Source organism: Sphaerodactylus townsendi, linkage group LG08 (assembly GCF_021028975.2).
Source record: "Sphaerodactylus townsendi isolate TG3544 linkage group LG08, MPM_Stown_v2.3, whole genome shotgun sequence".
NCBI lineage: Eukaryota > Metazoa > Chordata > Lepidosauria > Squamata > Sphaerodactylidae > Sphaerodactylus > Sphaerodactylus townsendi.
The window spans coordinates 73897343-73920089 of NC_059432.1; the positions used below are offsets into that span (position 1 = coordinate 73897343).

At 40.5% G+C, this 22747-nt stretch overlaps 1 protein-coding gene across 2 annotated transcripts in view; it reads right to left on the bottom strand.

The window, feature by feature from the left end:
- The window catches only part of LOC125437584 (glypican-5-like), a 495530-nt gene that overhangs the window by 113457 nt on the left and 359326 nt on the right, over nucleotides 1-22747 (bottom strand). For both annotated transcript variants that reach the window (XM_048505298.1, XM_048505297.1), the window contains one exon: nucleotides 4667-4817. In XM_048505298.1, coding sequence (XP_048361255.1) covers nucleotides 4667-4817 — 151 coding nt within the window. The remainder of the gene's footprint in view (nucleotides 1-4666; nucleotides 4818-22747) is intronic.

Here is a 22747-nt window from a genome sequence, read left to right on the forward strand (position 1 = left end):
GATTCAATTAAATATATTAAGCTTAAGTATCTAAATGGTGGTTTTAAGAGCTAATAATTGCTTTGGCTATAAAAGGCTTATTTGCAATTATAGTATACAAAACAGTGACATTCTGCAAGTCTTAATGGAAGAGATTAACATAAGTAGTGAAATACATTGATAATGTATTTTACATTTGTAGTATTGAGAAAGATGTTCAGTAAATGGAAAGCTCCTCTGAGATAAGGGTGAACACATGCCTATCATATATTAATTCTGTAACCAATTTAGTTGTATCCCGAGCTGGCTAGTGAACAGACAAGAGGCTATAAGTAGGCCCTCCTAACACCCAATTGTTCCAAATTGTATAAAAAGTCTATAACTACACTAGGACTTTAAAAACGGAAGGGTCTCTAAATAGAAGCTGTTATATCCTGTGCTTCTTCTCATTTTATATATCTATGAAATCTATTGCTTGTAGATCCTACCTGTTTGTAGAATGCCTGGAAACTTGCTTTCTGTCTGTGCTCAACAGATTCAAACTTTGTGGCACAGATTGATGGTGAGCTCCTCAATGGTTCCTGGTCCCTAGCAAAGGTTCGGTCCATTGACTCTACCTAACACTGATATGAACAATCATAGTAAAAATATGTATAGATTGTGTGTTTCGTACTAGTTGGTAATTACACAGTGTTTTGCCCACATTTAATAATGAATTAATTTCTATAACATGTTTCTGGTCCAAAAGCACATAGGGCAGTCTACAACAATCATCTAATAAAAACAAAGTAGACACTACAAACATGAGTGGGAATTGGAAGAATCAAAACAACAAGTTGTATATACTAATAAAGTAATAATAATAAAGGAAAAATCAACATGTGATATATCAACAACCTACAGATCAATGAAGATCCTCATCTGTGTATTCCAGTATAATGATACTTAAGTAGTATGTAAACACAAACACTTGATATAAAGGAGTCAATAAGCTCAGCTGATGAAAGCCAAAGTTTTGTAACACATGTTGATTTTTCCTTTATTATTGTAGATATAGTAGATAAGTATTTATACTACCTCTTATTCATGTGCAATATATGATTCTAATTTGCATGATATTGCTACATAATACATGCCTTGCGTAGGTATATACAACTTGGTTTTTTTATTCTTCCAGTTCCCATTCCGGTCTTGTTGTATATATTGCTATTGTCTTCCAAAATGACACTACAAACTTGCACATGCATCAGTAAAGTTGGATGTTGATCTACTCTTTTACCAAGCAAAAATCTCAAACTGTAAAGATGTTACAATTACTAGATAAATAATGGTAACCTAACACCAAGAGAAGACAGGTAAGCACCAAAAACATAGAGAACAAAATGGTATTGAAATAAAAATCAATCAAGTAGAAGCTCATTTATACTCAGAAGATGAATACCAGCCAAAGTGATTCCTTATTGATATTATCAACTTAGTTCACCCATAAGCTATACCAGATAGTTTATTCCTATTGACCAAACATCTGTTGTGGCCCAGTCTAGCATGTCTGGGGACCCTCAGAGGAGGACTCAGACAGGCAAGAGAGCACAGCTTTGGTCCCAGAGTCTCAGGTAATGCCTGCAGGCTTTGAGCCTGAGCCCCCTGCAGGACCTGGCCCAGAGGCTCAAGCAGGACCTTCAGTAGTCCAGAGGACCAGGTCCAGAGGATTTGACAGAGCAAGCAGGCTGGGAGCCACAGCCAGGCCCCAGCTCTGAGATTCCCCAGGTTCCCGACACCAAACCAGGGGAAGCCCTGCTAGCCCTCTTGCCCACTTTGTCTCTGGAGCCTTAACAGTGTCACCAAAGGAAGTTGTGTGCCCGTTTGCAGGGAAGAAGATACAGCAGCAGGCTAGCAACTTGATGAGAAGTCTTTGCAAGAACCAGACTTCAGTAACAAAGCTGCATGAAGTGTTTGCACTGGTGTGTGGGACATCTGCTATAAAAAGGGTTAATAGTCAAGTTATCTTGTGGTAGTAATGTCATGTATGGACTTGCAAGCCACTGTTTATGTTTCTGGTGCCTGAATCCAGTTTTCGTCCTGCTTTGGATTCTGGACTCAGTTTTGTTTTATCTTCCTGTACTTGGTGCTTGGTTCCATTAAACTGTTGACCCAACTGTCTGCTGCTCTTGACTCTGCTTGACAAGCGCCTGTCTATGAAAATACCCATCTTAAGATTTATTACACTTTACTTAATCCACTCCTATACTATGGTATGGTTAGACAAAACTCTCTTTATACATTGTATATAATATTACAAATAATGATTCCCCCAAAATGAAACTCACTTATAACCCTTTATACTCATTAGCACAGGGTTCATTAAATTTATGGTTTTCTTAGAAGTTGACTTACCTGGGTCATACTAAGCCTTAAAATAATATTTATTATTTCACATCAAACCAGACAGGCAGTCCAATCCAGGGGGTGAAAATCCCCCTCTGAAAGCAGTGCAAGTTTATTCTGGTAGATTTGTTCTCCCCAGGGCACTTACCCTGGTAGAGGAGCAAATCCATTGGCACCCAACCACCCTACAATGTTTGGTCATGATGTGCCTTGCACTGTCACTCCCATGCCATCCTAAGCAATGCCTGCATTCTGGGGGTGTCCTGGGGGTGGGGCCGAACTTAATCAGGGTCCAGAGCCTGCTCAGCCCCCTTACATCAGCGGAGGAGCTCCTGGTGGAGATACGATGTGATTTTCATGGCATATCTCTTTCCCCATGTGGGGAAAGTTTTTCTTCTTTTTTTACTACTTTCTTTTTTTGAGGGCTTCCTGCACAAAGGGAAAGCCATCTGGAGGGGGTGGTGCTGGAGTGGCACTGTCCTTGGTTGTCTGACAGCTCAAGAGTTTAACTGTACAACTGCTGAGAATTTCTAAATGAAACTCTGCATACCCACCCAGCCATCTCATGCACTAATTAGGTCACACTGTTAAGAAGTTGTTGTAGCTCTGAGCAGTTCTTCTGCCCAGTCTAAACGCAGAGTTTTGAGGAACAGTACTAAAATATAGACAATGCATAAAGATGTACAGTCAAATGCTGAAAGTATTTATTTATTTATGATCATAGATCAATAGTAAAGCATGAAATAAAACAATACAAGTTCCAGAATAACAAAATGAAGGACATTCCAAGGAAACTATAAAATGCTGAGAATAAGAAACCACTTCATGGGGAAGAGGACGAAGCTGATCCTGTTCATCTTCATAAAATTCCTTTTTCATTTTTTTTAGAACAATAAACTCTGGATATATCTCAAGCTATGAAGCATACATATTTGAATTATGGTACCATTTAAAATTACCAAGGTTTACAGAATATAGAATAGATGCTAAATATAATTGCTGGAGTTTTGAAAAATTATATTACTATGAAAGCAAAAGAGTCCTTTAATTAGATTACTCCCCTTCTCTCTCTTAATTGCATCGAGATATGCAAAACAGATTTACAGCTAGCAGCCTAAACACATAACAGTGTTTTAAAGTTAATTACAAAATACCATTATAATTTTCTCAAGATGGAATTCCTGTTCTTAATGTTACAAATTCAAAGCTTTCATGAAAATTTATCTGGACTATATTTTATGTAGATATAATTCCTATCCAATCATTGCACCTGTGGTAATGAAGTATAATTTTTTCATCTAATGTGGTAGTATAAGGAGGTCGGCTAAATGTGGATTTCATATGCTGTGCTGTTGAGGCTCACTGTTAGCCAAGTTTGAAATGCTGTTCATTTTACATTACTGAGTGTCTGAAAGACAGTGAAGTCTTAGTATATTCTGGCAAAGTAGTAGCACATAAATAGTGTAATAGTCAATTAAAAAGTGCTTAGTAGCACCTGGTTGCTGTTTCATTTCAACTGCTTTAAAGAAGAAACATGTTATTTGAAGTCCTGAGCAAATCCAAAATCCTGGTGAAGAACACAGAAAGTGTCATGCAACATTTTATAGAATAAGCATGAAAATGGAAATCTTTGCTTAGAAGTTACACACACACACACCTGCAGAGGTTAAGGCTAGCAACAGGTGATCCTTGTAAATGGATGTGCCCTATCCTATAAAACAGCACATTCCTCAAAGCTCAAGCATGATTCAGTGAATGTGGTAACATTACTTCTCCCTTCTCCCTCTTATCCCCATCCGTACAATTTCAAGAATCACCAAAGAAAAACTGCTATTATTTCTGAATTTATGAAAATAGACCAAATGTAAATAGACTTGTAAGATACCCAAGAGCCCTGTAAAGTGTATCCATCTCCCTCATCCCACCCCCCTCCAATACTTGGGCCTTGACATCACCTCAGCAGGAACATCTACTCCCACCATACAACCAACAATACGTAAAGATGAGCAGGCAATCAAATCTTTGAACCAGGAAACCTATCTTTGTAGGAGAACCACAGCACAACAACCAAAGTGCAAGCTTTTAATAAAGATCTGTACCTGAATAACACAACTTACATAATAACACTGCTGTAGACACTATGACCTTGTGTCTATTATGTTCACATTTACAATAGCAACTATGATTTGAAGGCTTGTTGAGCTACAACACAACCATTGAAAAAAAATGAAATCATAAAGTTGTAAACAAAAATAGCTTGGGTGAATTCCCCATGCATATGTATATAACCCACTACTCCTACCTGTTGTGCGGCTCTTTTCACCTGATCCTTGGCACCCATCTTCATCATCACACTCTCCACTGGATTCCATCTCTTCACGTCTTCCATCTCCACTGCCACTTTCCCGAGATGCCCATCTTTCAGACTTTAAATTTGTCTTGTCACTCTCCAGCTAAAAAGCAAAATAAATGATGGTGATAGTTATAATGTAATTCTGCCATTCCAACTGCAAAAAGGATACACAGGATGATCAAAGCATGGGTATCAATCTTGGCTTCTTCATATTGATGACACTGAAGCTTAGCCAATCTCCTGCAATTTCACATCCGCCCATTAAAAACTACTCAGAATCACTCAAAGGGTATATGGCATTCACTCAACAGCTCGGCACTGAGTATCAGGGCATTTTAACTCCTGGATACTCATCTGTCAATGTGAAATCTCACCTCTTGCTTTAAGTTCAGTTTCTCAGGCTTATGCTTTCACTGCTGAAAAGTATCTTTTCTAGAGATGTCACTGGCTCCTGAAAGTGACTGTTGGCTAGCATCTGACATGCTTCCCAGCCTTGAGATGGTGAGAACATGAAGCTGGAAGGCAATTGGCCATTTCCACCAAACTGACAGACAGTTGGCCATTTCCACCAAATACTTCTTCCTCCTTCCCTACAAACTTGCAGTCATTCCATGTCAAGGTGGTTGCTCAGGACCACCAAATAGGAAAACAATAAGGACAAAATTCCAGCCCCCCTGCTATCTGAAAGGCCCACGGAACAAGTCTTGTAATTTGCTTTCATGTGATCTTTGAATTGGATCTTGTTGCTATGGATGCCAGCCTCCAGGTGGGACCTGTGGATCTCCTGGAATTAAACCTTATCCCCAGGCTACAGAGGTCAGTTCCCCTAGAGAAAATGGATGCTTTGGAGGGTGGGCTCTGTGGCATGTACCCCACTGAGGTCCCTGTCCTCCCCCGATTCCATCACCAAATCTCCACAAGTTTCTCAACCTGTATCTATCAATTCTAGCTCTACCCATTCCCCCTCTGGTGGCTGGGGGGGGGGGGGTGTCTGGCAATCCTCCTTGGTGCTGTAAAGGCAAGCCAGGAGTATATTTGCCTTGGGAAGCAGTGGTGGCAATGTAAACCTTTAAAGTAAAAAATGCATATGAAAGGTGGATTCTGCACAGGCCAAATAAAACGGGTGTAGGATGGTATATAAACCATTGCCGGGGGGGGGGGGGGACGGGACTTCAGAACAGGTCCTGTTCACAAAATATGTTTGGACAATTTTATTTCCTTCAACACAGGATTTTCCAAATATCACTAGATCAGTGATCCTTGCACAATCTTGGGTTGGAGGCACTCCTGCACAAACACAACAGGCAGGAGACACTTTATTTCCCTTGCTTCCATGCATTCACTTTAATTTAGGCTCCACACTGTCCACTGTAAGGGGGAATCTGCTCACTCGCCATTCTGTATAGCTGGCCCAGCATGTATGACTGCCATGTAGATCTACAGCAACACGTTCATTATTGCCTGGCCATTATCCTTTTTCTTTTCTTTTTATGCGTTACACATGCACAGCTGCACAGGTGCAGCAGATTGGGTTGTGGGACAATCAGCCTGGTTGCAGAGGTTCACAGAATGTATACATATACAAAAGGAAGCGGATTTTCCAGCAACATGTACAGAGTGGATCTAATAACATTAGCCATCACATTCTCATTCATCCAGTCCTCCTCCAGCTTTACATATGCCATCCCTTACCAACTGACAGCTCAGGTAAATCAAACAGGTCACTTTCTGAGAATAAACAATCACATATCTGACAAGAGCACTGTCATTCAGCAACTAGTGAGAACACATTTCCGTTTCACAGGACACACTTCAGTTGACCATTATTCAAACATGAAATTGAATTAGCATTGAACTAGAACTGAACAAGCATTTATCACTAAGTCTGATTCCATTCACTCAGAGCTCAGTCAAGAGCAAGGGTTTTTTTTCTTTGACTGAAAGGGTTAAATTAGGTTAAAAAAAACCCTAAGGTGTAACTACTTTTACTAATTGCCACTGTGCTTTTCTCATATACATTTAAGCTTTGCATAGTAAAGTCACAGTTATCTCCACCAACTGAAGATGCAGTTTGCATACGACTGAGGAGGAATACTGTAGGCCATGTTTTTTTAAAAGGTTCACATTCAAGCAGGTTTGGGAAAAACACGTGATAACGGGGGGGGGGGGGAGCACCAGAACTGGGATGAATCTGTGTTCAGCAGTGGGGAGTTCGTTGTGAAACCTGAATATTTCAGGTGAGTATCCCGGGATTAATCAGCAGTGGGGATATCGCCTCTAGATCAGTTATAATTCAGGAACTATGCAGTGCCTACCTGGAGGACCACCTCACTGGAAATGTCACAGGCCTGCCCACCAAGGAGGATAGGGCCCTCATGCTCCATCTTGCCAGCAGTTCCATTCTCAGTAGTGAAAAGGTGACAAGAAAAGGGGGGCCCACATGCTGGTGGAGTTGCCCCTCCACCTGGGTAAGTGCCCTGGGGAGGGCAAATCTGCTGGCGCACTGCTCCCAAGAGTGGATTTGGTCCCCACCTTTGGATGGGGCTTTTAGTCTTGTGTCTTCATTTGGAAACATATTTCCAGAAGTAAGAATTGCGTTTGGGCTTCTCTCATTTTCACTCTTTGAGATGCTGACTTTGTACAGTTGGCTACATTATGAACTAAAAAAGACTTCTGTAAGAAATTTCAACAATGGCGTTTTTTATTTCTCCTTTTTCTACACACGCAGAGAGAGACTGACTGCTTTGTCACCAAGGCTTTTACATTTCATGGACTTAGAAAAAAGACTTCTGGTAGTATAGCTGTGAGGGGATCCACTAGCAGAGTTAAATCACTCTCATGATCACACAGTGGTTGCACTAGAACTGGACAATGAATTCCTTGTGTTGACAGCTGTCGAACAATGGGGGAGTTAGGTGGCAAGATTTGACGCTTATATTGAATCCTCTGGCATCGATTCACATTATTCATTATACGGCACATTATTACAATCCTCTACTGGGAGGTAACAAAAACAAGCATCAGCAACAAATGTCCCTTTTCTTTTGGAGAAGAATGGACTAATTATTCATAGCTCCATTTTTAGAAGTCAATGGTGTCACATTTTTTGCTCATTATTTCATTTACGGATGTGGAGAGCACAAGTTGTGCAAATAAGACAATACCCACTTGTAATTCAATTTAAAGAAGCAGCTTGATGTTGTTCATCGTTACTATGACTCATGGTCTGAAATTCTGGAGTCATACAGACATGGCACAGCAAAGTTGCTTTTAAAAATCTTTCTGCCCACAACGATGGGTTACTCATAGTGCAGTCCTGAACAGTTATCCTGTTCTAAGCCCATCAACTTTAATGGATTTAAAAGGGTAAAATTACATCTTTTATGTCCACTGAACATTGGGGTCAATGGACTTAGAATGATATAACTCTGCCTGGGTCTGAACTGTCAGCTGTCTTAGACTTCTTTTGCATTCTGGTTTTATTAGAAGTATATTTATTCAGTTTCCTAATGCTTCAGAATTAACACATGTCTCTATTCTATAGACACAGTTCACAAAACAAAATTTTCTTTTACTTTTTTGATAAAGGGCATTTGTGTGGCATTTATCAAACATTTTCAGGAAAAGAAATCCCACTTGATCCTGCTGCTGCAACTGTTCTTGTCAAATTAGCATATCCTTTTCCTGTTTGTTAACTTCTGTTGTAGTTGGGGGTGATATTTGCCTCTCTCTCTCTTATTCCCTCAGTCACTCCTGGATTATTTACATACCAATTTGTATCCTGCCACTCTGATTTGATTTCACTAAATGTGTTCCAAAGCAGCTCAGTTCTGAATAATCATGGTTGAGTTAAAATAACTGTGGTTAAATGGATTGTTAGAACATAGGTAATTTGATGGACCATAGTTAGTTTATCAAACTAGGTCTGAAGGTTTTTTTAAAAACATAGGCTCATTCCGCACATGCAAAATAATGCACTTTCAAACTGCTTTCAGTGCTCTTTGAAGCTGTGCAGAATAGCAAAATTCACTTGCAAACAGTTGTGAAAATGGTTTGAAAACGCATTATTTTGCGTGTGCAGAAGGGGCCATAGTTAATATTAAATATGGCTTTGCGTAATATATGAATGGTGGATTCCAGACAGCATATTTAAAACAAGTTACAATCATTATAAATGAACCCATTTTCCTTTTTTTTTTTTGTTTGCATGTGTGCCATTTACCCATTCAGGAAGCAATCTGAGCCCATGAAAACAATTCTGGTTGTTTTCACACCTTCGCATGAAAACAATTCTCTCTTTTTTGGACAATGAATGCTTAGCTGTGAAGGCATACAGAAATGAACCCTTGCAACCTTGCTGATTTTCCCACAATCTAATTGGTTGCAATTGCATAGCCTCACAAGTCCAACACACACAATTTTTAAAAAGGATTTTCTTGCAATGGCCAGGCAATAATGAATATGTTACTGTAGATGTATAAGTGAAATGGCAGTCATACTTGCTGCCATGGGGACGAAACATTCTTAAGGGATTTGTAACATGGAGGGTAGGCAGAATCTTTCTGACATGGTGGACAGTAGCAGAAATGAAAATTGAAGGGTGGAAGGGAGGAGGGAATTGGCTGGTGGGCAGGAAGAATAGACCATCTCCTGCCTGTTGTGTTTGCATGGAAGCATCTTCAACCCGGGATTTTGCAAAAAGATTGCCAGTTTAGTGATTTTTGAAAAAAATGGGTTAAGAGGAATGTAACAGGCTTAAGTCATTTGGGGGAAGAGACCTGTGTGAAGTTCTTCCCCAAAACATTATTTATACTGTCCTAAGGACATCCACCAATGAATATATCCTGGCTTATTTTTGGTGTATTTCCCCATCACTGCCTTCCCTAGCTACAGACTGAAGGTGATGAAACTAGAATTCATTTACACAAGCCAGGATTTGGGTGATCATCAGGAAACCAAATCTTAGCTTCACAAGCTAACCATCGTTAAAATAAACCATTGTTTCACAGCTGAAGCAAGCCGGAGTTTCTGTTTCTCCAATGAGCTCTGACAAATGGTTGGGATCAGCAACATAACATTTGCATGAGCCAAATTAGTTTCGCCTGCTGATGATCCTGCTGGATGAAGAAGACTGCATGCAATGGAATCTCCATTTATATGGTGTGTTATAAATATAGTTTGCTGTCCCATACCAAAAGTACCACATGAAGCCATATGGTAGCGTAACTCTTTCTGCATCTGAACCCAGAAGATTCCAAAAGCTGCTTCTGAAATCTAAAAGAGGGTGATGTGAATAACTCAATAGCACTGGAAGTGAAAAATACTAACATGGAATAAAAGCTGGCAGTTTGCCAGGGTGTTGTCAGTGATGGTTTATTGCCTAACCCTTCTAGGAAAGGCTGTGGGATTACTAAACAGCTAGAACATGTAGATTCAATTTTTTTTAACCTTATACTCTCCCCCACTGGAAAAAGAAAAATCATGTCCAGATGCAACATGTCCTGTTGATTCACAACAAGGAGTTTATTATCCTCTGATTAAAGAGAAACTTCACGCAAAACATTTTCATTATTTTTAATGTATATGTTGTTTTTATTTATGATTATTCCATTTTCCATGTAAACATTCTAAAATTTAACCAAAATAAAGTCTGAAAATACTGAACAAATACATACAAGGAGTTGATATTTGGAACCTTCTGTAGCATACAGTGTAATATACAATTGCTGAAAACTAAACTATGTTTGACTTCCGCATTCCATCTTAAAAAACTCCTGATGTGCCTAATTACTGACGAAGGCTTTCACGGCTGGGTTCAACTGGGTTTGGTGGGTTTTCTGGGTTTCCCTCTGTGATACACTTCTGAAGATGCCAGCCACAGATGCAGGCGAAACATTAAGAACAAGATCCACCAGACCACGGCCACACAGCCCGGAAAACCCACTACAACCTAATACTGAATTTACTTATCTATTTGATCTTGTATTGTGTCAGATATATTCTAAAGAATCAATAGGATACTATATAACAAACAGCATGAATGGTCTCTTATGAAAATGTTCCCACAGCCCAATCCAAAGTCCAAGGTGGCTGGAGATAGTGCCACTGCCAATCTGTCATGCTGCCTCCAGAAGGCTTTCAGGCATTGCGGGGAGGCAGGGAAGAAGAAAAATTCTCCATTGCATGAAACAGAGTTATGCCGCCCTTTGGGTAGCGTAACTCCAAGGGCCCAGGTGCTATGTTCCTGGTAGCAAAGCCTATGTGGAAACCTACTAACATCAGCTCCATCTCCGGGAATGCTTTAGAATGCCCTGAGACTTCTGAATGCCCTGAGACTTCTGGCCAGCCTTCTGGGTAGGGTGCAGCTGATGTTCTCAGTCCCCACCTCCTAGTTTGCCCACTCCATCAGTGCATTTGCCAGATGTGCCAGAAGGGTGGACAAATGTGCCAGTGTGGACTTATACCAGCTCCATAGACACTTTCCTCATGCCTTTGGATTGAGCTGCAGGTCTTCCGAAGGTGTCATAAACCTACATTTGATTGACATATTTTCCATTTGAATTTTCTGTTCATTCAAAATCATTGGCTCAGTACCACTGTGCAGGCACATGACACTTGAGGCTATGTACAAGTAGATCTGTCAAATAGGCTTCAGAGAGGGAGGCGGGGAAGCAAACTGAATTCAGCACTTCTATATTTCCTGAAAAACTGAGTTCAGTATAGGTAGTTGTTCACATGCAATGTCATCTGCCAGACTGAATTGGGGAATCACATGAACAGCATGCACAAGAGTGAATCCACACCCTGTAGAGCAGATGCTTCCATCAGGTATGTATGAGCAGAATTTGAAATGTTTGTACTGGTCTAGAAGTATGTTCCTATTTTGAAATCTATATCAAAAGACTGACCATACCAACAAAACATCCAGTTTAGAAAGGCCGCTTCATCTTATTTCATACATTTTGCTATTACACCTAGAATTTTTCTCTGTACTTTGTAGAATCTGCGTAGATCTAAATTTTGTTGATTTGGTATATGGACTACAGGGTTTTGGAGATTAGATATGCCCAATAAATCAGATTTTAAAATCCCATTATAAGATACCCTATTTTTACCCATCAAAAGACATGTGTGAATTCCAGCATATATGCTTAGCTTTCATGAATGAGTTTCCCTATTTATTTCATTATTTTTGCCTCCCTGTACATACAGAAAATTACTCACACTGTAATCCCCAAATAAATAAATAAATAGAATACCTTCGTGTATGCAGGACTCAGTATCAGGATACACTGATGCACTATGGTGAACAATTCAAAATCAGAAAACCAGGATAGAAATATTTTACTTAGTAATATTTAAAATCATAATAGGTTTAGGATGGCATGAAAAGGATGAATAAACATACAATTAGTTTCTTGAGAGGGAAGGCAGTGTAGTAAAGCCTGATTTTATCAGGTCTCAGAAGCTAAGCAGCTTCAGTAGGAAGGGAGACCACCAAGGGCTCTGAAGAAAGGCAAACCAACTCTGCTTCTCACTTGCCTTGAAAGCCCTTTGCTGGGATTATCTTGTCAGCTGCAATTTAACAGCACTTTACACACACAATCACCTCCACAAAAGTCCCCTAACTCCTTTTCTCTTGTGTGCGTCAACACAAATAAAAGAACACTTCTGCAATTAAATTCTCCAATAGGTAAGAATTCAGTGATCCTGGTAGACTGAGCAAGAATTGTGGCCCTTTTATTATCTGCAAAGTGTGTGAAACGCTCTTGGCTCTCTTTTGCTGATGAAGATCCTTAGCACAGATCATTTAGCAACCAAAAGCATGATCTCTTAGCAATACTTTGGAAGTTAATTTTCTTTTTAATATGCCATAACAAATTGTGTGTTGGCTATAAGCAAACGCTGCTATGGAATTTGGCACAAATAATGTAAGGAAGAACCCACATGGAAATCATCAGAGACTCGCAATCCAAAACAGAGTTAAGCCCTTCTAAGCTCATTGAGTTCAACAGATTTAGAAGGGTGTAACTTTGCTTTGTCAAGAAACTGAGTCCCTTAGTTTCTTGTTCTCTTGTACATTGGTTCAGGCTTCAGGCCTACAGTAGAAAAGTTTAAATTGCAAAATAACTGGGCTATTTTTTTGAGATTCAGCAAGCTATGATCTTTTGCAATTCAGATAAGAGTCCAAGGAGACAGTAACATCTGGAGACAGTAACACCTGGTAAAACTGAATCTACACCATTACTGTATAATTAGTCCTTTGTCATTTAGTCTTTATTATTTTAAATCCTTACTACCTATTGTTCTTTTTTCAAAAATTCTTGCATAATTTTAATATATCACCTGAGTTATAATTTGTGGTGTTTTGTCTTCAGGAGGTTTCAACCTGATTTCATGGCTACATCTACCAGGTTAATTGTTTTGTAAACCTCATGCTTCAGGTGACCTACCTTTCAGGGGTGACATTCTTAACTTTAATCCCAGCCTCTTGGCTTCTGGTTGTTTGGGTAATGAAAAGGGGATGGCAGCTTCTAAGACTGAAGTGTGAGGACTCATACCCCAGGGTTTTGTAATTTTGTGTATTGTTGGCCCATCTGAGAATCCCTTGGACAAGGTTCTTTTGACAGGGTTGTACTGTAAATCTTATCTGTTAGAACATATAATTATTTGAAGCTGTAGACTGTGTCTTCTCTTGGCTGCTTTTAAGAAAGTCCACTGTGTCTTGCTTCCTTTTGGTTCTTTCAGTCCTTGTTTGGTTCTAATTACTGTTAACCTTAACTTGTGCTCTATGGACCACCATATACGTCACAAATATTCCAGTTTCCAGCTTCCCTTGGCACCTTGCTCTGACTGACTGGCTAGAACTAAAACAGGGGATTGCTGGGAAAAGCGGGAAACTGCTGATTGGGAAATGTCTTAAAGTGACAAGGGCTAACTAAAATACCCTTTCTAAGAAGACTTAACAATGAACGAAAACCATGCTAACTATGGGGAAACTGAATCTTAATGGGGAAATATCAAAAGCCTCTGTGGGGGCATGACAGACAAGGCCATGGATTTTTAAACCATATTGCTTATCTAGCAACGTTAATCAGTGGCTATTACCCATGAAAACTAAATTGTACCTTCATGCCCAGAAGAAGAATATAGTGCATATTCTAGGACATACAAATGGGGATGCAACTGGAAACAGAATACAGGACTAGATGAACCTTTGATCCCATTTAGTAGGAACCTTTGCATGTTATGATCAAATTAAGATGAATATTATATAACTCTGTGACCGTGATTGTCAGAGAGGCAGATCTGGTATGAGAGCAGAATATTTCTTGTAGAAATTTCTGAAATAATGGCTGATCAGGTTAAACCTGTGATAAAGCTGTCCCACTTAAACATTCACACCTGTCAGCTTTTAGGCTTGTAATAATAGGACAAGAACATTCTGTTGATGAGACCTAGTAAGTGTGAAATTAGAAGAATCTGCAATCAGGAGGCTCGTCTCACTCCATCAGCCCTTGAATGGCACCATTTTGAGCATTTTGTACTGATGGGTTAAACGAGTAAACAATGGCTCTCTCCAAATTGCCTGATGGAAGCAAACCAAATGTTTCTCATTGCTTTGTATTCAGACAGCAATTACCTTGCTTGTTTCCTGAAGGAAATGTTCATGACATGCTCTAGTGCATGTTAATTCTATTTCAGGTTCTTGGATAATTATCTCTTTCCAAGCTCTGCATTAGTGGGGATCATTTTCATGACAATATGAAAAGTTTGACATTTCTTCATGACGACTGGGGAATGATCTTGCCATTTAGAGCAGTTAGATGTTGACGTCTCAAATTAAAAAAGACACATACATGGTATGATGCTAAGACACTAAGAAATTAGTATTTCAACTCTTCTGTAAAGTATGAATGAAATCCCTTTGACTAGATTAGGACATAATATGGGACTATCAGACTATTTTGCTAATTTAGTATAGAAAAACATCTACGGATGGGGAAAAAAGTATTAACTAAGCAAGGCCAATTATTTGGTGACCATCACGGTGGGTTGGATCCAATTATATCAGCATATAGATTGTGGATGTGTCTTATGTTCCCTTTTTCACTGGAGTCTTTTTGAATCCTGGAAAAGATTATTTCCATGTTTGTGGGACCTGCACTGTGTGTATAAGTTTATTATTTTACTAATAAAAATTTTGGAAAGACCCCCCTAAAACCAGGTGACAAAGAACCCAGTTACCCCCTTTCACAATTCAAGGTCTGCCCCTGCTAATTCCCCATATAAAAGGGGACAGACACTATCATTTTATGTAACAACTGCAGTGACTAAGCATGCTGCAGGCACTAGTTTTCCATTACAGATTCCTCAGGTCTTGGCACAGAATGTGCAGGGAACAGAAGGTGCCACTGGCAGCCTGATACTGGCAGTGAATCCCAAAATACACCTGTTGGGGTAACCAGGAAAGAGAACTGGTTATAAGGCAAGAAGTGATCAACATCACTATATGAACCCATTATCAGCCTCTAGGATGTGGGCCCCAGAGATGTCTGACATGCCATTTGTTCTGGGTCTTTTAAAGGGATTTCCGTTTTGGATCATTTAGTGAACCTACCACTACTTAACCATGTACTATGCTCTTAAGCCCAAAGCCCAAATACTATCTAGCAAGGTATGATAATCTGTAAACCTACATAAAGTTTTGGCGAAGGTTTTCACAGCCAGTTTCAACTGGTTCTGGTGGGTTTTCCGGGCTGTGTGGCCATGGTCTGGTGTGTAACAGACTTCCCTCTGTGATACACCTCTGAAGATGCCAGCCACAGATGCAGGAGAAATGTTAGGAACAAGCTCCGTCAGACCACGGCCACACAGCCCGGAAAACCCACCAGAACCAACTACGTAAGGTTCTTTTGCTTTGGGGAAGGCAACAACTCCAGAATCCTTGGCCAATTATAGTGCAGGAAAAAATTCCTTCCTGGTTATGTCAATGAGAAATTACCCTGAGGACACAGCAAGGATCACTAGAAATACCAGCAGCAAAATATTAAATCTAATGTAGGGTTGCCAAGATTTCTGGCACTGAAATTGAGCCACCACTGTCCATACTCCTTTAAAGGACCAGCATGGACCAGAGGAAAGCCAGTCACACAATGTCCCACAGCCAGGGACCAAAAGATTGGGTTGAGCCAGAGATGGCAGCATAGGACTCTCATTAAGAGCTGCTGAGAGGCTTAGCTACACAGCATCTTACCCCTTCCCCGTGTGCTAGAGCCATTCCTGCCTAATGCCAGATAGTTGAATGACAAAGTAGATGATCTCACGCAGGATTGGGAAATGAGCCCATTCAAAAAGAAAGAATTCCTCACGATTGCACAAAAAACTAGTTTGTACATTACGATTCCCCCTCCCACGCATACACACAACACAAGGACTGAGCCTGAGAGTTCAATGGTTCTATTTTACTAAAAGGGAAAACAGGGCAGAAATGAAATTTGCCTACTTAATCCCTAACGGCTTCAAATATTGTCAAATGCAAGATGAGTGTATTTTGGGGGAAAGAGTTAAACCCACTCCTCAAACTGAAATTCCCTGCCCCAAACTCCACCATATAGTATGCGGAGGTATAAAAAGTACTACTGCTTGAGTTTGTACTGATTCTGGCTAGATTAGTATTTGCTTGCTTTAATTAGCACTATCAGGCAAATGCAACAAAGTACTAAACTGCAGAGGTTCAGCATGTGGGGGACAGGAAATTACAGTGCAATCCTATGCAGAGTTAATTCCAGCCTAAAACATGAAGCTGAGCTCTTTCATACTTTTGCACTGTGCATCAAGGCATATTTCCAGTTCTTCCACTTGCAGCAGACCAACAATTTCTCACATACCTTTTCCCCCTCCCCAACTAGTCATAGGCTTTCACACAATGAAAAAACGAGTATAAGAAGTTGTGAATAATTGCTTAAGGGCAATTTGACCAATCCAGAGACTGTGGTGTGCCTGAACAGATGGCTATATTTTTGTACCAATTCCAGCATCTTCAACGCTGAAAAATGAACAAGCAGAATATTCTGAAAACCAAAGTGATGGGACAGGAGTGGTGGATGCTTTAAAGCTCCAAAGGAACATATGAAACTGTTTGGCAGTGAGTTGGACTACTGAACTCCTCACAACGACTGGCAGAAAACCTTTCCTAGGCTGAGATCTGAAGAGAAACCAGAGTATGCCTAGGCAGAGATGTTTTAACTAAGTGTGGTGAGGCCTGATTCTGGAACTTGGTTAGGTATGCAGAGTGTGTGCTGTGCCACTGAGCTGTAAAAAGCTCATAAAGAACATCTATCTACAGAGAGAGAATATAAACCTGTAACTATAAAAATGTACCTCAAATATGTATTTGCATATTGGTAAATATTACTGCTAAGAAAATATTGGATGAAATAAAGATTACATTAGTTAATTTCTAAACAGTTAATGTGAAACTTTAATATTCAGAAAATGTAAGCAGAATGAAAAGATACAGTGCAGAAAAAAATTGCACTGAAAGCTGTATTTTTAGCCAACTTTCCTGCATTCATAATAACATTTTGTTCTATAAGATAGCTGAATTTGGGATGAAATTATGATGGAGGGTTTCTTTTAACTCTTAAATAAGCAATTGGTTATCAGGGAGAAATAATACAGTTCTAGCCATTATTGGAGCTAAAATAAATCAACATTATTTATCCCATTTATTTAAATATTCACAAATATCCCATTAAGCACTAGTTCTTCAGACAAATACACAGCTTGTATGGGAAGTCACATTTATTTGTTAAAACAAAGGATCATTTATGCAAACAAGATGAAGTCTCCTATTCAGTTAACTTGTAAGTAATATTAATGACCCACTTCTACATTAGGCTGCTTGGATTTAGCCTCAGGTCATTCTCTCATAGCTACTCATTAAATACCAAGGAAGAGATGTCACACAGAGATTATAATTTAAATAAAAAGTGTACTTTAAATTTCTAATGTTCTCCAGCTTGTAATAGCCTTCCTTCTTCCACATTAGCTTGAGGCTTTATCCTGAAGATGCTGCTTACTCTGGAGTTCTGTATACATATTATACATTTGCAGGCCCATTAGGCAAAATGTCAGGTTATGTAAATAGCAATAATAGCAAACAACAGTGGCAGCAGTAGCAAAATAATCTCTCGGCCAATTCATATGCTCTGTTTTTAGTATGTACCTGAATCCAATTCCCAGATGCTACAAACTGTGGTATGTGAATGTATATCATAACCAGTTTTCTCCCATCTTTTCCACTTTGGAGATTTTTGTCAACATATGGAAGCATACCAAGGGAATGCCTTATCATACAAAATTCCCAAATAGGCCACTTTTCTCACTGCAGGAATCCAAAATGACTCACTGAAACCACTCAAAATACAACAATACAATAACAAACAAACATTGTGGGCTAGTTTTACAAAATGAGACTGCCTAACAGGCTTTGGGCTTAGAGCTCTTGTTTCTTGGCTTGTGCTCAAGAGCCGCACCCAATTTTAAATACCTGTAAGAAGAGGAAGGCATTTAATTAAGTCACATAGCACTCAATTAGTTACTGATATACAGCAGAGGACAACTATGAGAAATGCTATTCTTCATGTCACAACTACACTAAAGTGAAAGGATGTTGATAGGAATGCATGAAAAAGAAAAGTCCGAAGCTGGTCAATCCATATAATAGGAACATGGAATGTGAGAAGCATGAATCAAGGTAAACTTGAAATCATAAAACAAGAAATGGAATAGTTCAGAGGTTTTTTTGCTTTTTTGAATTTTTTTTGTTTTTTTAAAGCTGAACCCCAAAAATTCTGATGCTCAGAGCTAAATACAGGAATTGGCTAAGCCAACCCCTGAATTCATCTCTGCTGCCTCCCCACCTACCTCTAAAGCCCAAATGGGTGTTGGAGCTGGAAAGGAAGAACAGAATGCCCCACAACTCCAGAGCCCAAGCAGGCTATGGAGGCCACTGGGGAAATCTGAGTGCAGGGATTGGCAGAATCAACGCTTGCATACAGTTCTGCTGCTCAACCTGCCACCTCTGAAGGTCAAGTTGGTGTCAAACAAGAATATATTTTATCTCCCTGTCTCTTCACATCATAAGGAAAGCTGGATTAGATATAGGTGAAGGTGGAGTGAAAATTGGAGAGCAGGAACATTAATAATTTGAAATATGAAGATGATACCACATTACAGGCAGAAAATAGTGAAGATCTGGAATGACTACTGCTGAAAGTTGAAACAGAAAGTGCGAAAGCAGAATTACAGTTGAACACCAAGAAGACAAAAGACTAATAGGGAATTACACAATGTTAAAGTTGATTTATTTATTGTTTTTTTTAAACTTTTATACCGCCCCATCCCCGGAGGGGATGATGATGAAGACATTGAAATTGTCACAAATTTTCTATTCTTTGGCTCCATCAGCACTCAAAAGGGAGACTGCAGCCAAGAAAACAGAGGCAGTTTCATTTATTTTGGATACAAGATCAGCTTGAAACGTATAAAAAAATCTAAAGGAGATTTGAAACTGGAAAGGGTGGCTATGAAGGAGCTAGAAAACATTTTTAAGTGTCCATGGGGCCCAAAATCAAGACAGTTTATACCACAGTATTCCCCATTACTATGTATGGGTGTAGAAGTCGGACAGTGAAGAAAGTTGACAGGAAGAAAGTTATGTAATTTGAAATACGGTGTTGGACAAGAGTTTTATGAATGCCAGGGATCAGTGGTGGCGGTGGGGGGGAATGGCGCCTGGGCAAAATGGTGCCTAAGCCCTGTCTCCCAATGGCACCCCCCCCCGCTCGCAAGGTCTCCTGGGAGGTGTAGTTTCCACCAGGTTACTTTTTCAGCTGGTTGCTTTTTGCAGCCTGCTGAACTCAGGTAAGTGGGGACAGGAGGTGGGGCACCATGGGGGGGGCGTCAAGTCACTTCTGGGAAGGAGGAGGGGCATGGCTGGGCCTCGGTGCAACATCTCACGCTGTGCAAGCCTTGGCCAGGGTAGCATGCACACATTATGCTGAGGCCCAGTCACACCCCTCCTCCTTTCTGGAAGTGTGGGGGTGATTTTTACACCCCCCACATGACTCCCATGGGGGGGCCCAGGGCATTTGTCCTCTGATGTTCCCGTGGCAGCTACACCACTGCTATGGATCACTAGAAAGACAATAAGTGGGTTGTGAGTCAAATCAAACTCCCTCTAGAAGTGTAATAACCAAACAAAGGCTACTGTATTTTGGACATGCTATGAGAAGACAACAGCTGAAAGCTGATGCTAATAAGAAAAGAGGAAGACATAGTTTGAGATGGATCGACTCAGTAAAGAAAACCATGGCCCTCAGTTTGCAAGACCTGAGCAAGGCTGTTAAAGATTTCGGAGGTGATTAGTTCATAGGGTTACCATAAGTAAGAAGTGAGACTTGATAACACTTAACATGAATTTAGTCCAATTGGAACTCAACTGCTGCTAGTTTAAGCTTAGCAAACGAGAAAGTTTTTTTCATTCTGTCCCCCCCCCCCGCCCCCCTACACACTGAAAAACTCTGGAAAAAGTATTACAAAGCAGTCCTTTGGACTAGCTTTTCTTATTCTAGGATGGGATGAATCTCTTCCTTTACTTTGAGTTCTGTTGAGCCACTTCCACTTATAAAAGCCTAATCATGGGTGGAACGAATGGGTGATGCAACTGCATCCCCACCTAATGAATGCAAGCGCATCATAAGCATGTTTAAGGGAACAGAAGTGCTTTCAACTAAGTTATTGAAGCATATAATGATTACCAGAATTAACACTCATTGCAAATATTGTTTTTCTCTTCTAATTAAACTGTTGCATAAATCAAGAAAAAGAAAGTGCCATTCTTTAATGTAAGCACAGAACTCAGTGTAATTTCCATTTTTCTGGCTATCAGAGAATGACATAAATCGCTGTCAATGGAATAATTTTGTGATTTCCACAACAGAGGAATGGTTACAATCCCAGTATTTGTAGTTGTTGTAGGAACTGCCACCACTGCTACTATCCATCTTGTGTCCTATGGTACTCTCCCAGCAAGCTGCCCTGCATCAAAGAAAGGGACAAATATATGTGGGGTGCCTTTCACCAATGGAAGTTCTAGTGTATTTTCTTGAGACTGAGACATCACTCCCCACATCTCATCAATATATCATTTCAGTAGTATAAGGCCAGAGTCTGGGTTGGTGCAGGTGTGGAGAGTGGCCTCAGAAAGGACTTGGCACAGATCATTCTGTCCATTTTTAGAAACTATTAATCACAGAAAGGATACAGAGAGAGAAACCAGAAAATACATTGAAAATAAAATTTCTAGGAACTCTTCCAAACAGGTTTAAACAGACCAAAGCCTTCTTGAAAGGTCACAGAACTACTATGTAGTCCTTGACATCAGACAAATTTCCATCATTATCTGAAGTCATACAATGTTGTTGTTTTTTGAGATCGCTGTAATTTTTTTCCAACTTGGAAGGTTTAGGGAAATAATTGTTCCAAGTATCTGGCCAGGTTCCATTTGTTACTTTGAGGAGGTGACAAAGCCTTCACAAAGTCACAGTGATCCATGTAGTGGTCACCTTCAGGCTTGCCTACTGTAACTTGCTCTATGCAGGGATGCCCTTGAGGCTGCTTTGGAAGCTCCAGTTGGTTCAAAATGCAGTTGCCTGGGTTCTTATAAGAACACATTGGAGGCTATATATTAAAATAGTACTCTGCCAGCTGCACTGGCTTCAGGTTGTTCTCCAGATCAAATTCAAGATCCTAGTGTTAACCTTAAATTCCACAAATGGTTTGAGCAGGGCCAGAGCGAGGGGGAACTGCACCTGGGACATGCATGCACCCCATGCCCATGCCTGGAATATCCCACCATGTTATGCCCATGCCACACACCAGTACACGCCCAGTGCGTTGCACACCACTCTGCCCCCTTGGCACTATGCCACTGGGTCTGAGCCCTCATATCTTTGTGACAGCTTCTCCCATTATGTCCCACACAAGGAGCCTATGTTTCAGTGTGCAAAACCTCTCTGGCCTAATGTTAGTCCAGCTATCCCCAACCAGGCCAAGATCTTCTCAGCCATTAAACCATTAAACACCATGGATTTTTAACCCTGCTTATATAACAATAAATCTGCCATCATCAGATGAACTCACATGTAGGAGAGTGGAAAAGAGCAGGAACAAATTCCATACATCCGTATTTATATCTCAGGTTATCCAACCGTTTTCTTGATAGGAGACACAGAATCAGGGATGTAGGTATAGATTTTTAATGGAGGGTTCCGGGGGTGGGGCCAGGCCCCACACACCCCTGGGGGCATGGTCATGCCTCCCCAAGCCCCGCCCTCAGTGCTTATAAAGGCAGCTCTCTGAGGCCAGGGATGGCAGACTCCCTTGCCCCACCCTCCTACCATCTGGGCTCCCATCTGGCAGCCAACAGCCCCTTCTGCCCTCCCCTCTGGGCAGAGGGGTAACTAGGGAAAATGGAGCCCAGTGCAAAATTTGACTTGGGCGGCCACTGTGATGCTGGAATCCATGCCCAAACGGCATCACTTTCAATGGTGTTTAAACTAGAGAGCCCAAATTCTCCTTTTAAATCCACCTTAAATGGAGAATCTAGGGTCCCCAGTTAAAACAACATTGAAAGTGATGCTGTTTTGGGATGGATTCTCCCCCACCCTGAAACAGCATCACTTTCAATGTTTAAGCTGGGGACCTCAGATTCTTCCTTTAAATCCATGCCGAAGGGGGTGGATTTAAAAGGAGAATCTGGGGAAATTTGGGGGGTGCCTACTGTCAGGGGTGCAATTGTTAAGCTAGCAGCACCAAACTTTCAGGGTATCTTTAGGCGACTCTCCTAATGATACCACCAGGTTTGGTGTAGTCCCATCTTCTATTAGCTCCCATTGAAAACAATGGGAGATGGGGCACCCCCTTTGGGAGTCCATAGATTTTGACCCCCTGGACCAAACT